The following is a 17,140-nucleotide window of genomic DNA, read 5'->3' as shown; positions in this document are numbered from 1 at the left end:
TACGGTATACACGTGGTACACTTGCAGACACGCACACAGTCTGACAGAATGTGTTTGTGTGTATTTTGCAGTGAGTGTCACAGCAGAGCTGAGCTGTGGTCAGGACCTGGAGGAGCTGTTGCTGGAGGCCAGCCTGGAGACTGGGAGAGACGCACCATAGCTGTGTCATGGTACACCCACACTTACTAAATCTCCTGGATCTCTTTACAATGTACAGTCCACACACGCTAGACACATTTGTGGTAACACACCCCAAAAATAGATTGGCCGATCTATATCAAGTAATGCAATGTGTGCTCTAATGTCGGTCTTATCTGTTTGTTCTGCAGTGGTTCTGTAGGAGAGAGGAACACAGGACTCGTCTCGGTGACTCGGCGTGTTGCTCCTCCGATTTTGTTGTCGTTACCACGAACTCCTCACCACCCCCTCTCTATGAAAACAGAGGACCAGTTGTCATCTAAGTAAAAAGAAAAAAAGACCCAAAACAACAATCATTGAGCTTCGTCACAGCATATAAGGAATTCACTTCAACTGAAACGCGCGCACACTGTATTGTAAAGAAAGTTTAACAAAATAAACAAGAATGGACACTAAGAAAATCACACTAACCTTTTGCCTGTCACTACATTCCGTCAATCAGGAAACCATGCTCATGCTTGGGGGGGGGGGGGGGGTGAGAAAGAGAGAGAGAGAGGGACGGAGGGGGTTTATCACTGCGCTAACCAAAGACACAGGACACACTCTGCTCACCCCCAGCTCCACCCCGACGTGTGTTCTTCATAGGATTGTGGGTTTGCACACTGACACAAAACCATGCTATTGCCCTCTGCTGGACGAAAGTGTGTGCACAGCTGTGTGGGAGTCAGACAAGAGGACCCACTGGCTTTGTGTGTCATTCTCTGACAATGACAGCGGGGCACAGATGGTTTTATAACCAAGGAATGTGTGTGTTACAGTTTTATCTGTCCCCCACCACCACCTCGTAAGGGATCTCTGCCAAAGTGATCGCTTTCTTTTCTGTTCCTTCCCCTCCGTTGGCTTTGGCCCCCTCAGGAATCGTCCCCTCCAGTGTCTCTCCAGCAACGCCCTGGGAACACCCAAACCATCTGTCATCTGCCAAAAGCACACGGTCTCAGTCACAAATTATGTTGGGTTTCCTTTAAGAATAAGATAGCGGAGTTACTCCAATCTAAAGCTTTCTGGAAACCTCTGTAAATGTTGGAAAACAAAATGTCTGCCTTGACGGAGTAATGCCGTTCATTACGGAGGAAGTCTACCCTTTTTTCTCTTCTCTTTTTTTCTCTCTCGACTGGACAGTTATCAGACGTTCTTTTCCAGACTGATTTAATTTTTTTTTGGTCTCCGACCAGAGTGATTTAAATGTAGTGTGACACTCAATAGGAGTATAAATAAAAAGCAGGTCTGACCGTCTCTCTCCTTCAAGTTCTCCCTCTTTCTTTGTATTTTGCGGGTACAACACTGTGCCATCTCATTTCCCAACTCAACACAGGATACATGTTGCCTTCGACTCGACTAGGTTTAATTCCATCTCTTTTTGTTTTGCTGCTTGGAGAAATCAGTCGTTTTTGTATTTATTTTATAGTTGTATGAGCCTTTTCTTTGTGTGATTTATTTTCCTCCCCTTCTCTTCCTCATTTTATTAGTTATTTTCCGTGGGGTTTGCTTTTAAAGATTTCCCCATTTTGGTGTATATTTCAGATTCAAATTAGAGCAATTATTACGTTTAGTTTTTTTTTTTTGGGGGGGGGGTAGATAAGAGTATGCTGGGTGGCGGGATCAACGGATATGGCAATAAGGAAGGGGGGAGAGTGCAGTTATGAAAATGAACGTTTTCCTAAGGAGGAGCTACGTGAGGGATGGTTTACTGAGAGACTTCCTGTGCTGACTGAGAGACTTCCTGTGTTGAAACTTGACATCTTAAACACCACTGTGCTAAGGCCACCTGGGAGCGCTGGGGATATTGGTGTTTTCCTTGTAGGCCAGGAGGACATTGATATGAACACAAACAGGTGGGTAAAAGTTTTGAGTGAACACAGGGGTACTCTGTCTTATACCATCCTGGGACATATGTGAGCCTGAATGCCCACCACTGTGAACCTATGGGCCAGGTACCAATGGCCCTATTCAACCGGTATCTAGAAGGTTCCAGGGTAAGGCAAAAAAAAAGGTGCTTTCTTACAGTGCAAGAAGAAGACAGGTTTGTCTCAGCTGCGGGATCCTCTGTATATAGGTTTTGGTTGAATAGAGCCCCTTGTCTCAATCCCACTGTTCTGCCTTCCCTGGTCAACCAGGTTGTTTCTCAGCCCGGGTAATCATGTCTGTGCTGCCCCTGCTGTTTGTAAATGCTTTCATTTTTAGTCATTTTTAATTATTTGTTAAATTAATCGAAATGTGCTGGTAATCACATATGTATGGCAAATCACTTTTTGTTCCTCTCTCAAATAAATGCATGTACTGACTAATGAAGTGACGGAGTGTTTCACTGGAAATACTCTTTGGGAACTGCATTTGGATGTTCTGCGTGGAAATGATTTGGAATTTTCTGAAAATATTGCATTTGACGGACCATCATATTTAGGACAAAGTACTGTAGGTCTGTAGGTTTGCACTGCTATTCTGCTGGTTAGTACCATCCCATCAACAAGCAAGTTAAATGCTGCTAGTGTTTCCATGTTTCTCTTCTTTTTTCTTTTGTATGTTTAAGCAAATTAGCCAATGGCCATATTCCAGTTATTCAGATGTAGAGAAGAAGAATTTATTGGTCAAGGTGACATGGACCTAAAATGGCTTTCTATATGAGGAAGGAAATGGTATGGCTTTAACTGACAATGTCACAGCACATCAGTTTTAGAGACTCAAGTTTTTTTTTTAAAGGTCTTTGTAGGAGGCCTTTGGTAGTGTTTCATAAGCCTGCTCCAAGAGTGTTCTAACCCACATTTTAACAAGTTCTGGAGCTTTGAGACATTAGAACCAGACTAGAGCGAGGAAGGAAGGCAGGGATGGATGGAGTGAGAGACTGCCTATGCAAAATGACTATCACCTTTGTTGGTATCAGGTTGGCGTGATGATCTCTGGTGCGTCAGAGATATGGAATAAGAATACTGTGTATCTCAATGGGTGTTGTCCTGTCGTCTTTCGTTCGGATGGGATGTGACCTGGTCTGAGTTGTATTAGGCAAGGTGATACTGCTTTGTATTGAAGGAATTAAGAGGCTTAATGTAAGAGGGTACCATGTTACCTGTCTGAGTTCTAAAAGACAAAAGTAGTAATCCACTTCACACAGAATCCACGGACACAATGTGGAACTACAAATAACAATAGTGGAAATCTGATTCGCATACCAGGTCCAAGGCCCAGTACAAGAGCTGACCGATAGCTTGGCCAGACTAGTGACCCCTCTTTCAAGAGAGGTATTGAGAGAACAGGATCTGTTTGATGCTTGCCATTGTTTTATCTATTTTCAATGTATTCTATGGATTTCTATCATATATTTTCTCCTTTTTTTTGCCAATAGGACATGTGTACTGATATAGAGATGGTTCTTTAAAAAAATAACATTTAGACCACTCGGATCAGCGATCGCGTCCTACTATGACATGGCATACTTGAAGTATGAAGTGGCATCTTGGCCAAGCATTCAGTACTATTCTGGTATGGATGTTATTCCCTACTATGTCTAGACTCAAAAAGGTCTGTCTTTTCTCCAGATTTCTTGGGATGGCATGGCTCAATCTGAACTTTCCAAAAATGTGACCAAACTTTAAGTTGTCCCTGAGGCGGTTCACCGCCCCCCTCAGAGACAGGCTCATGGGGCGTGGGGGATTGTGTGTGTGTGGGGGGGTAATTTTTTTTTTTTTTTCATTACTAATCTGGTTCTGAAGGAATTCCAGCCAATACTAATCCAACCCCCCCCCCCCCCCAGCTGCTTATATGAATAAAGATCATGAGAAAGAGGAGAGGGGGCTAGAGAAAGCCTTAAACATAGACTTCATAAGCGAAACTCAGCATCTCCAAAGCTCCCTGATTTACAGAGGGTAAAAATACATTTAAGGGCCATTCTCTTTCTGTACAGTAGACACGCGGGATCTGGATTGGATAGAGAGACTAAGGGCAGGACCTTCTGGAATCGATTTAACTCAACACCCATGCGAACATTAACATGTAATAGCTCTTTTTCCTTCATGTTTCTTCCCTTCCCTACTGTATCTATGCAATTATTTATTTTTGTTCTACTTTTCCCCAGCCCAAACTGCCACCCATGAAAAGGCTTAAATCCACAAGGAAAGCAACACTGAAAACAAATTAAAAGTGACCTTCAGTTCTAAGTCTGCTTTTCTCAGCTTCCTCGTTCACCTTTTACTTTCAGTACATTTAGAAGTTGTGCAGTGGGTTTCTGCTCTCAGTACACCTCACCTGAAATACATTAGTGTTGTCTTTAGAGTACAGGCAGACTTATGAGGTAGAATCATATAAGCAATGATATTGTGCAATATTGTGACCTGTGGTGTTTTTGTAGATTCACCTACATCTCATAATGTGTTCTTCTAAACTATCTATGAAGGTACAATGTCTTGTTTTTGTTTATTTGGGTTCAAGTTTTACTGCATTTATGGATTTTGTGTATAATCTTGGTTGAAATAAAGGGTTTCCTAATTTCTCATGTCTCTTGGTTTCATGTTTGTTGCCTTGCCCTTTGAGCTAGGATCTTATACACGTCTCCAAACTATGGGGGACCGAGCCTCCATGCTGCCTTGTCCCTCGCCTATGGAATGCTCTCCCTGACCATCCGAGAGCCGCTCCATCCATGAGAACTTAAAAGGGCCTTAAAACCTACTTCTACAGACTGTCATTTTCATAGCCTAGATTGCTGGCCCATATGTATATTGCATCTATATTTATTTTCCCTGATTAGAGTTTCTGTAATGAAAAGCGTTATACATATTTCAATGTATTCATTATATGTTCTGTATATGCCCCAGTTGTGTTGAGGAATAGTGTAGCATTTGTAAGACCAAAACCCAATTGACCACCAGCACAGTGTCGACCGTGTCTCTCAGCTGTGTTTAGTACAATTGTTGTGGTTGACGCTGCTGTAGTTTTCTGTCCCAGCACACTAAGTGAAACCGGAGGTCGGACAGAGGAGTGCCATAACAATAAGTCAACAATCTGGTGTCTAGTTGATCAACTAATGTGGTTGTCTTGGAAAGTTAAGGGTCAGCAGTGTTAGCTATTAAACTATTTGAGTGTCAGTGGACAGGCCAAACTCATTCAGTCTCGTGTGTCCCTTCTGGCAAATGTTTCCCTTTGGCAACCAGTGGTGTAAAGTACTTAAGTAGTACTTTAAAGTATTTTTTTTACTTAAGTTGTTTTTTGGGGGGGAGGGGTATCTGTACTTAACTATTTATATTTTTGACAACTTTTACTTCACTACATTCCTGAAGAAAATAATAGATACAGCATGGTTTGTAAATTATGTTGGTGTGCCCCTGGCTATGCTTAAATAAATAAAAACAAGAAAATGGTGTTGTCTGGTTTGCTTAATATAAGGAATTTGAAGTGATTTACACTTATATTTTGATACTTTAGTATATTTGAGCAATTACGTTTACTTTTGATATTTAAGTATATTTAAAAACAAATACTTTTAGACTTAGTCATGTAGTATTTTACTGCGTGACTTTTACTTGTCATTTTCTATTAAAGTATCTTAACCTTTACTTAAGTGTGACAATTGGGTACATTTTCCACCACTGCAGACAACATACCCAAACAGCACTGTCATATCTGTGATGACATGCAGAGTAAGCACAAGACGTTGAAAAGAGGGTAGAGGGAAATTTTGCACATCCACAGATGTCCCATAGAATCGACAGGTGCTGGGAAGGCTATGTGGAGTATTATAGGTTTATTATAGGTTATTAGATGATTATTATAGGTTTATAGATGAACAAATACTCCACGTTGTTCATATGATATATTATGCTATGTCTTGTATTATGTAATATTTTGCAAGTTGTCAGTCAGCCAACCTCTGGACACAGATTCAGTTTGTGTTTTTGCAAAGATTGGATTGAGTGTGACTGCAATGCTGAAAGAGCAGCTGTAACCTGAGAAGGTATGTGAGGGATAACATGCTACCTAATTACCTGCTGCTCTGGCTGTTGCCACGCATACCTTATTCTCTTTTATTAAAGGGTCATAAAATCTGTAGGATCCAACTATTCAACCTTTATAAGGAGTTTCTTTTCTAAGGACAGTGGCAAGTGATCAAGTGTTTCCTCGCCAGGCCTTTCCCTGGGCCTGAGGAATGTGCAGGCGTGTTGGTCTAAGAGTGAAAGAGACTTTTCTGTGGTGTCAACCCTCATCTAGCCTGTTGGCTCACTGGACTGCACCAAGCTCCTGGCAGGGAGGAGCTGTCTGAGATGGGGCCCTGGCACCGCTGCATCTACACTGGCATGGATGGAGGGGAAGAAAAGGGCTGTGAGTTCGCACCCAGTTCGGGTTGGAATTCTCACTCTGTTACAGAGGGATAGGTTTGTGTTTTTCAGTACGTGGTGCTCATGTGGGTTAATATGTATCCAGTATCCAGGGGCACTCATGGGATGGTGAGTTGATCTTCTCAATCTAAGGGTTCTCCTTTGTTTGTAATAGCATAATATGTCCAGGGCACGACTAAGCCTCCTATTTGTGTATCATGGGATGATGGCATGTCAGCATGACCATCACAAGACAAACCTGGACAATCCTGTATGAAGTTCATAGGCTGAGACCAAGGAAAGTCCCTAGCTTGCTGAATGTAAGATGTCATCTAACATGTATTTTGAATATTGTATGCTATTCATATGCTTCTCTTGCTGACCGGTTGTCAATAAATCTTGAGTTGGACTCGGGCTCCCGAGTGGCGCAGCAGTCTCAGGCACTGCATCTCAGTGCTAGAGGCATCACTGCAGACACCCTGGTTCGATTCCAGGCTGTATCACAACCGGCCGTGATTGGGAGTCCCATAGGGCGGCGCACAATTGGCCCAGCATCGTCCGGTGTAGGCCGTCATTGTAAATAAGAATTTGAACGAGCTGTCTGTCGTTCTGCCCCTGAACAGGCAGGTATAACCCACTGTTCCTAGGCTGTCATTGAAAATAAGAATTTGTTCTTAACTGACTTGCCTGGTTAAATAAAGGTCAAATAAAAAAATGTTTGAAGTGTCTATTGTTTATTCTCTGTCTCATCACAACTTGCCATTTGGGTGGCCACAGGAATCCGCTCAGGTCTTGGAGACCAAGATGTGGTCGCTCAAGCATGACAATGAGTTTTTGTCAAGTATGACAATGAGTTTTTATGATGAATATGACATTATTAGGAACTTTCCCCCTGACGTTATGACACAGCTTTATTCTTATTGATACTATATATACTGAACAAAAATATAAACGCAACATGTAAAGTGTTGGTTTCATGAGCTCAAATATAAGATCCCAGAAATGTTCCATGCGCACAAAAAAAGCTTATTTCTCTCAAATTCTGTGCACAAATTTGTTTTCATCCCTGTTAGTGAGCATTTCTCCTTTGCCAAGATAATCCATCCACCTGACAGGTGTGGCATATCAAGAAGCTGATTTAACAGCATGACCATTACACAGGTGCACCTTGTGCTGTAGACAATAAAAGTTCACTCTAAAATGTGCAGTTTTGTCACAGAACGCAATGCCACAGACGGCTCAAGTTTTGAGGGAGTGTGCAATTGGCATGCTGACTACAGGAATGTCCACCGGAGCTGTTGCCAGAGAATGTAATGTTCATTTCTTTACCATAAGCCGCCTGCAACATTGTTTTAGACAATTTGGCAGTACGTTTAACCGGCCTCACAACCATAGACCATGTGTAACCACGCCAGTTCAGGACCTCCACGTCCGACTTGTTCACCTGCAGGATTGTCTGTGACCAGCCACCCGGACAGCTGATGAAACTGAGGAGTATTTCTCTGTGAAAAAGCCCTTTTGTGGGGAAAAAAATAATTCTGATTGGCTGGGCCTGGCTGCCCTGTGGGTGGGCCTGGCTCCCAAGTGGGAGGGCCTACCCATTGCCAGTCATGTGAAATCCATAGATTAGGGTCGAATTAATTCATTTAAATTGACTGATCTCCTTATATGAACTGTAACTAAACAAAATCGTTGAAATTGTTGCATGTTGCGTTTATATTTTTGTTCACTATAGTATAACCTTTGCTCAGGTTTAAATTACTTTCACTCAGCATGACCTTTTCTTGATGTGTGGGTAGTAACGGGTTAAATGGGTGGGTGGGCTTTCCTCTTAACCCACACAAGGGAACGGGACAGCAGATTGGGGATAATGAAGGATGATGAGAGCGAATCCCCTCACATGACAGCGATTATAACCTGGGAGTTTGGTGGGCGTGGGAGAGAGGAGGGAGAGAGAGAGAGAAAGAGGAGAGAGAGAGATGAGAGATGAGAGAGGAGAGGAGAGGAGAGGAGAGGAGAGGAGAGGAGAGGAGAGGAGAGGAGAGAGCAGAACAGAACACACAAGGAAACATTTTAATTCGGCACGCAGAAGCGCGAATGTGGACGTATTACCTCGCCACCATTTACCAGGTGATTATTTGACGCTTGTGATCTACCGCGCGTCAAAGGTAAAGAAACTCTAAAACAATAATATAAATATTAATTCACACTATTTAAAAGTGATAGTGGCAAACCATTTGTCAGGGATTTTTTTGTCGTCAGACTAGCCTAATTTTAATTGCTCTGATTTAGAAGCACATCATTGCATTAGGCTACCACCGGTAATTGTTTTTCACTTTTTGATTTAGTCAGATTTCAGTCAGAGCACGTGTGTGTGTGTGTGTGTGTGTGTGTGTGTGTGTGTGTGTGTGTGTGCTCCAAGCAGGTTATTCATGCTGTGAAACTAATTCCTATATGACTTTTTAGGATCAGCTAGGCTAGAGTGTTATTAAGTTTGGTTTGGACCATTGCAAGGTAACACATTCCACTGAACAAGAGACGTGCTAAAGCTCCTTTGAAACATTTCAAATCAAATTTGTCAATTTATAGCACAGGGCAGATTAGCTAGAACTAAAGGTTACAGGATTTGCCTGGTCTGTAACTTTGTTTCTAACAGTACAGTCTTAGATAAAAGGGTGCTATCTAGACCCTAAATGCGTTATTCTGCTGTCCCCATTGGAGAAATGGAGAACCCTTTTTGGTTCCGGGTGGAACATTTTTCACAGAGAGTTCTACATGGAAGCCAAAAAGGGATCTACTATGGGGACAGCCGAAGAACCCTTTAGGAACCCATTTTTTAAAGAGTATATGTTGTACTTTGGGTAACCAAATTACCTTTGCAGTAGTGAACATTGATAGAAAATGCTATACAATTATTACATTAACTTGCATCTGATGGGCTGCTCCATCAATATTGAGCGAGAAATGTTACTTTTTGTCATGTGTCTGTATCCTCTGACAGGTGAGATGGCAAGCAGGTTGGGGCTCCCCCACGGCAGTTCCCTGCACAGAGGTATGCTGGTCCTGACCTTCCTGCTCCTGCTGTGTGAGATTGTTGTCAGCCGCCTCTGTGACTCCCTAATCACCACGGTGGACGTCTTCCACACCCTCTTCATCCTCATGCACATGGCTCTTCCTCTTGGTCAACCCACCCTGGGCAGAGGCCCCCCAAAACCGCCACCTGCCTCTCCTCTCTCCACCTCCATCACCTCCACCACCACTCAGTCACCTGTCAAATCTCCCCCATATGCCTTAACCATCTCCTGTGTCTCCCCCATCCCTTCCAGCTCAGCTTCCTGTCCCTCTCCTCCCCTCTCAACCCCTGTCCTCACCACCACCTCCCAGTTTCCCTCCAAACCTCTCACCCCTACAACAACCCATTGTTTCTCCCCTGACCACTCTGAGTCCAACCAGCTAACCTCTTATCCCCATCCCACCCTGTCTGTTCCAGCCAACCCTTTTCCCCGACGCCTCCCCCCTCAGGCCTCCCTGTGTGGCCTGTCCTACAGCGAAGCGAGGGTCCAGCCCCTGGGGGCTCTAATCTCAGCTCTCCTGCTGGCTGCCCTGTGTGTCACTGTCTCTCTGGATATCCTCAGCCACACCCTGCAGCCCCACCCTATACAGCGCCCTCTTTTGGCCACAGTGATGGGGGCTGTCAGCCTGCTCTACAACCTCCTGTTGCTGGGGCTCAGCTGGGGCAACTGGCTTGGGACCAAGACTAGAGCTGCCTGGGAGGGGGAGGAGAGATCTGTCCTTGGTGTGAATGCAAAAGGCACAGAGCATTCTTTGCTTTTATTATTAATGTCAGTGTGGGAGGGAATTGTGTACACGTTCTGCATTATTCTAGCAGGTTAACTGGAATTTAAGCAATGAACATCTGTTTGTTTTTCATTCCAACACACCACAGTCAAGGCTGAGGTCCAGACCAAAGACAGCACTGGAGTGGGTGGAGAGAATGACCTCAGTAACCTCACTACATCTCTGGATGGTGCCTTCCAAGATGGAACACTTGTACTCTGTAACCCTGGAACCTCCAGTGTCCTGAACCCTGACAGTGACTCTCAGCACCCACCCCAGACATCCCTACTCCATACCGTGGCCCCTCAAGGTCCCCTTTCAGACCACTGCCATGGAGCACACACACACCCTGCATACTCACACACACTCCCTGCAGGCTGCAGAACTGCAGAGACACCAAACAACTTCCCAAATCCATTGGCCAGTGGCTGTCATCCAAGGTACCCCAAATCTGAGGTGTCTAAGTGTGTGGGACACAGAGGTGAGAAATTTTATTTGACCTTCATGTTGTTGCATTTTGTGTTCTTAGCCGCTCTAGTCTGGAATTTAACAGCAAATCAAAAGGACTAGGGTGTAGATCAACTTTAATTTTGCAGATAGATTTTGGGTTCTATCAATTTAATTGTTTGCATCATTTCTAATCGCCTTTTATTATGGTTTTATTTAACCCTACACTCATCCCCTGATTGGAGTAAACTAACACGCAACAATACTTGTACTGCTACTTACAGCTATTTTCACTCATGTACGGTACATGTAGTTAAAGGATTATACATACTTGTATGTCCCTAATTTCCTGGATTTTCAATCACAGCGGCCAATCCACCATTCATTCTGATTTGAACTCCAACCCACTGGTGTCCACAGATTAACCATCTTTCCAAGTATATTACCATTTTGCTATTTCCTTTTGCAAAACATCCCTCTATTTTACTGCGACGTCTTACGAGGCTTCTGAACCTTACCGATATTGCCCTATAAGATAAATACTTTACCGAAGACTACAATGGTATTACCCATTGACTGATTGTAATTTTTCAGATCCACCCCCCCCCCCCCCAACAATATTTTGGTCCATCTGAACCCTGATATTATGACATAATCATTCCTGGACCTGACTCCATAAGCCAGCCACCGATGGACAGTGCTAGAATGTGCTCTATTGCTTATGTTTCCTCCAGGCTGCACCGGTCAGACAATGTTGTGTACATATTGAGCATTCTTTTTGTAGCAAGTATAAAATATCTTAAGATTGCAGTGAACGGATGAATGTGTGTCAATTGTTGTTTTACATATCAGTTCATAGATCCGATGCCAAGGTACTGGGACATCAAAGACCTGTTCCCAACTGACTTTCATTTGATGGCATTGCTGTCAAATGTTTTGACCTTAGAGACATGGTCCAGAACTTTGGCTAAGTATTTTTTACTAGTGGGCTGGAAGTATCAATGTGTAGTTCACACATGCATAATCTATGAGCAGAATGACTGTTTTACCTCAATTAGCCACAAAATCCCTAGTTTGAAAGCATATTTTTTTCTGGAAGCTGTGCTGCACCATTCTCCCCCCACCTGGGCCAACCCCCCACTAATTCGAGTTCAACCAATGAGCTTTCGCCATATGAGTGACAGCTAGCAAGATGCACATGATGCACACGCACAGCAGCACGACAGAGGGAGCAATGACGTGGCGCACATATTCGTGAACACAACTTTCAAAACTACTGGGTACTGGGTATACAAAAGTGAAATCTTTTTAAGTGAAACTGAGACATTTTTCAAATGTTCTATACTAATAATCTTAAGCCATTTAATGAGTGGCAGACAGACTAACTATTTCAGTTTTGTCTAGTTCTTCCTGCCTTACCCCCTTTTTATCCTGTCTCCTCAGATAATCAGACAGACCCCACCACAGTCTCAGCCCTAAAGTCAGAAAGCCCCACAAGGCTCAGGGTTCAACTTCCCGCCTTTCTCCCATCCCTCATCACCCTCACCCAGGCACTGCTGGGCTCCATCCTGGCCCTCACCAATGGGCTTACCCTGCTACTCCTGGGCCCAGACTGTCTGCATGGCTCTGGGGCCTGTGGCCCCTTCATCTACCTGGACCCTGGCTTCTCCATGGTGGCTGTGGTGGTGCTGCTGGCCACCGCTCTGTCCCAGGTGTGCCGTTACGGTTGGCTGCTGCTCCAGGCCGTCCCGCCCCAGGTGTGTGTGTCTGATCTGGTCCGGCGAATCGCCAGTGTGCCAGGGGTGCAGGCGGTGCACGACCTCCACGTGTGGCAGCTGACAGAGAGCTGCCTGGTGGCATCTGTACATGTCCACTGCCACGCTGGGTTCCAGATACACAGGTTTTTATCTGTTTTTATAGTACAAAACAATGAATGTTGATGTTGGGGAGATGGTGTTGAAAGGTCCGTAATACAGTTACCTCAATATGCATCTATTCCCACAGGTGTGGTGATCTGATGTCGGGGGTCACCAAGGTGTTACAGAGTGTAGGTGTGAGCTGCTGTACCGTACAACCAGAGTTCCTCCTCTCCACTCCCTCAGCCAACGGCAACATGGACAACAACAACACCAACCGCACCATCATCCATAGGGAGATTCCCCCACTGCCCTCACACCTGGCCTGTAGCCTGGCCTGTGGGAAGGGCTGTGTTGGGAGGATGTGCTGTGCTCCTCTGGAGGAAGGGTCTACAGAGCCACTGGCACCCCCTGCTGGGGAAACTGAGGAGCCTCACGTGCTGATCATAGAGAACGCCTTTCTTTGAGGGAAGGACCTTTGCCCTAGGATGTATCTCAGTAATGAAGAGTGGGCTCCTTGCCTTCTTTCCTTCATATTCATGTGATGTGAGATGTAGAGGACTGAAGGGGAGTAAACCACTTTGGGAAATTAAGATGCAGCCTGGGGAATTAATATAATAGATTATTATTGTCAGAATATTCTGAAAGACTTCGTCCCCATGTCATTGAGGTAATTTTAGAGAGCTAGATAGCCTAATGTAAGAATTAGGCTCTCAGGTAAAGAGTAGAAATCACAGTAGTCATTATGCTTGTGTGTGTGTCTTGTTTTGGGATGGGATATTTAACATCATTCCTATGGGTGCTCAGAAAGTGCCTGTATGTTTACTGTATATAATGTATTATCTATCCATGTAGTACATCATTATGCCGGTATTGTATTTTATTGTATTAACACGGTGCCATACCAAAGACACAGTGGGTTGTAAAGTCAAGTCACTCACCCTATGAAGAATTTATTCAATAATGCCACTTCAAACATATTTTCACTTCCATTATTGCGCATTGATGACGTAGTTCTGTCTTGTCATTCACATTTTGTTTACATTGAACGTTTAGGTGCTGTCAAACGATCACAGGAATGAATCGAGTTAATGGCATCAGAATTTTTTGGGAGTATTTTCACCATAAACAACAGAAGTCACGGAAACATACAGCTAGCTATTAATGCTCCCAATGTTTAAGTAGGCCTTTTAAGTGCTTTTAAGTACTCCCTCTTATCAATGTTCTAGAAGTTTAACACTTTCTCACACACAGACACACACACACAGCTTTAAGTGCTGTTAGTTTTTTTTTTTTTATCGCTTTGAATATGTAATGAGTACATTGGTATAATCACCGTAACACAACATCATTATATCTTTTCAATGTAGTCGTTTTAACTACCAGCTAATCCAATAGCAAACAATGCAAAGTACATGTTTCAAATCGCCCTTAGAAGTGCTGAAAGTAATATGCTACAGTACTGTAAAATACAGTAGATTACACCGTTTTCACATTAGGTAATACACTTACGTTACCCAACGAAATTGACAGAAACTCTATAATTTCCGTAATACAGTATCTATCCAATGTGTGATCAATGAAGACATCCTCTACAATCATTCATGCAAAAGAAAATATTAAAAATATAATACCAACATAGGTGTACTATCTGTAAGATATTAAATTAAACAAATTAAATGAATGAAAATAAAACATAACGTTTAGCACACATTCATTTGCATCAAGCCTGTCTTAAGCATTTAGCCATAAATTATCATCCACATCACAGTGAATGTCCTCGTTCTTCATGCACCGTGGGAAAAACCTTTTGGCATGGAGAATCCAAGCTTGACATTGGTCTGTATTGATGCCGCATGCCTCATCCATGGCTAATACTAACATAGGGTGTAATCATTAGTCCAACAGTTGCAAACAAGAGTTTCTATTGGACAAATTCAGGTATGTTTAACACCGTTTTGTTTGCTTCCCTTCAAGAAATGTAATTCAAAAGAATCAGACGAATGAATACACCCTTGATCACGTGTAAACGCAGTTCACGCTCTCCTCTTCGTACCTTTTCCCTTTGCTTGTGGACTTCAATGTACAACACATCAGCTATATGTGATCAGGCAAAAAAAACTTTCCAAGCCAAACCATATCATAACCACTATACACAGCCTACATCGTTGTCACCATATTTGCTAAAGTAACATCATAGTCAACATAGGTAATAGAACTAAAGTGTTAGGTAACCCGCTACAATCATGCAGTAACGTTACAGTGTACAGTCAGTATGCAGTTTAGCACTTACACTGGCAGGCCCTGGTGGCAATACATTTATCAAACCAAAAGCTTACCTTGAGTTGGAAGAGTTCCAGTGTTGTGTTGGAAAGTCAGCAGGCTAGCTAACGTAGCATCCTTCTGTTTGAGCAAGGTGTTTGAGTAGGCTAAACTAGCTAGCTGCATTTGCTAGCTGAGTACTGTTAGTGCTGAGTACTGTAAGTGCTGTGACCGACCACCTTGATTCATTTTTATGTAGGAAAATTTGAAATTGTGTTTTTTTACATTGGATTAAAGCAGAGACACAGAACTACAACATTGTGAATCATACACTGCATTTGAGGAACAATTGGAAAGTAATTGTACTTTGAAAATTGATAAACTTGTAACCTCACTTTTGAGAAAATGGCCTTTGTATGTTTTGGTACCTACTTGAGAGCTATTCTTTGTCTACACCCATTCAGCATTGTTCACGCCCTCTTAAGCTTTAGCCCAACCCATCTCTTTAAGGGGTGATCTGAGCGTTCTGCTCTAAGAACAGCAGTCAAGTACCCAAGCTAACTGGTTAACGTTGGCTAGCTACTTCTAGACACAAATGAGAGAACAGCTCACTGACCAGTTTACTCACCCTAGCAGAGCTGGTTCGTAAATTTGTCAGTTATTCTGCGCTCTGACACACTCAGACGAGAGTGCTCTGACATCAGAGTAGATAACGAGAGCTAATTTACCAGCTATGTCTATCAACAGTTGTCGCAATGACATTCTATTGAAATGGTTACTTGCATAGTGGAGTCTTGTTAAGAAATGTGCTAGCTAGCTAAACAATGAACCATAATCCCAACTCATGACGTTACTACCCTGCATGAATCTGCAGGTAGCTAACCCACCAGGTTCAATGTTAGCTAAATAACATTAGGCTATAACTAGAAAAGCAAATGGCTCTGAGATACGAATAATAAGATCATACACATAACTTTCTGTCAAAATTAGAAATGTGTCATATCTGAAAATGTAGCTAGCTAGACTAGACCTTATATATCATGGATGGATGCTTCTCCCTGTCACGGATGCCATGGTTGCCTTGAGTTTGAAGATGTAATCCAGAGACAGGTGTTTTCTCCATCTCCTCAGCTATCGTACTCTAATTCCACTGATTTCAAAACTGTCCTCCAGAAAAGTGGAGAGCAACACTTATGCAGTTCTACTACGAGATATATATATATATTTTTAAAGCTGAATTAGACACATACTGACCAGCTCAAATAGACAGAAGCGTGCTTTATGGCAGACCAATCCAAACTCATATTTCGACATGTCGACTCATTATCTCAGCTAAACATGGATAGCGGGAAGGATGCTGCCTTTTCTGTGGCTAAACCAATTAGGCTCATAATTTAACAATTTTATTCATATTTACATACAAGTTTGTTATTAAGGCACATTAAAGTTCACATGTTTCAGAAGGCATTTCTGCCCAAAAAAATGCGTTTTGATTTTTAAAAAAACTGTTTATGTTCAAATGGCTCTCCTGTGGAGTAGTGACCCCGACATATGCCTAGTTTCCTGAAACAAGTCATAATTACGAATTCTCTCTCTCTATCACTCTTTTGATTGTCCTTCATTTTGTAAGAAATTAATTTGTTAAAAACTGTTAAACTATTGTCTTTCTCTCTTTGAGTCAGCTACTCGCCGCATGTTATGCACTGCAATGCTAGCTAGCTGTAGTTTATGCATTCAGTACTAGATTAATAATCTGATCCTTTGATTTGGTGGACATGTCAGTTCATGCTGCAAGAGCTCTGATAGGTTGGAAGACGTTCTCTGGAAATTGTCATAACTACTGTGTAAGACTTTGGAAGGGGGTGAGAACCACGAGCCTCCTAGGTTTTGTACTGAAGTCAATGCACCCAGAGGAGGACGGAAGCTAGCTTTCCTCCGGCTATACCATGGTGCTACCCTATAGAGTGCTGTTGATGCTACTGTAGACCTTAATTGCAAAATAGTGTGTTTTAATAAATTATTTGGTGACATGATTATATTTAGAATAGTATAAAGGATAACTTTTGAAATGTTAAAATTTTTTCATTTTTATGAAACTCACTGAGGAGGATGGTTCTCCCCCTCCTCCTCTGAGGAGTCTCCACTGGGAAGAATACTGTAACATGTTGTGTGAATTTACATGCATTACAATATGAAATTGACTGTACATGTAATAGTAAAGCATAGTGCATATCCTGCAGA

General features: G+C 42.8%; 2 protein-coding genes across 4 annotated transcripts in view; both read left to right on the top strand.

The window, feature by feature from the left end:
* The window catches only part of LOC110507413 (protein phosphatase 1 regulatory subunit 37), a 53,574-nt gene extending 48,896 nt beyond the window's left edge, over positions 1-4,678 (top strand). For all 3 annotated transcript variants that reach the window (XM_036965562.2, XM_090224305.1, XM_036965561.2), the window contains 2 exons: positions 72-170; positions 330-4,678. In XM_036965562.2, the coding sequence (XP_036821457.2) occupies positions 72-160 (89 nt within the window). In that variant the 3' untranslated portion in view covers positions 161-170; positions 330-4,678. The remainder of the gene's footprint in view (positions 1-71; positions 171-329) is intronic.
* Positions 4,679-8,355: 3,677 nt separating this feature from the next.
* Positions 8,356-14,254, top strand: LOC110507422 (uncharacterized). Its single transcript, XM_036965610.2, has 5 exons — positions 8,356-8,627; positions 9,499-10,308; positions 10,444-10,815; positions 12,225-12,681; positions 12,786-14,254. Exons 1-5 carry the CDS (start codon positions 8,477-8,479, stop codon positions 13,102-13,104), a joined length of 2,109 nt encoding a protein of 702 aa, XP_036821505.2. The 5' UTR covers positions 8,356-8,476; the 3' UTR covers positions 13,105-14,254.
* Positions 14,255-17,140: the final 2,886 nt, after the last annotated feature.

The sequence above is a fragment of the Oncorhynchus mykiss genome, chromosome 27 (genome assembly GCF_057628025.1).
Source record: "Oncorhynchus mykiss isolate SJ-2025 chromosome 27, ASM5762802v1, whole genome shotgun sequence".
NCBI classification, from domain to species: domain Eukaryota; kingdom Metazoa; phylum Chordata; class Actinopteri; order Salmoniformes; family Salmonidae; genus Oncorhynchus; species Oncorhynchus mykiss.
Note: the sequence above shows the minus strand (reverse complement) of the source record. Positions and strands in the feature narration are given on the sequence as shown.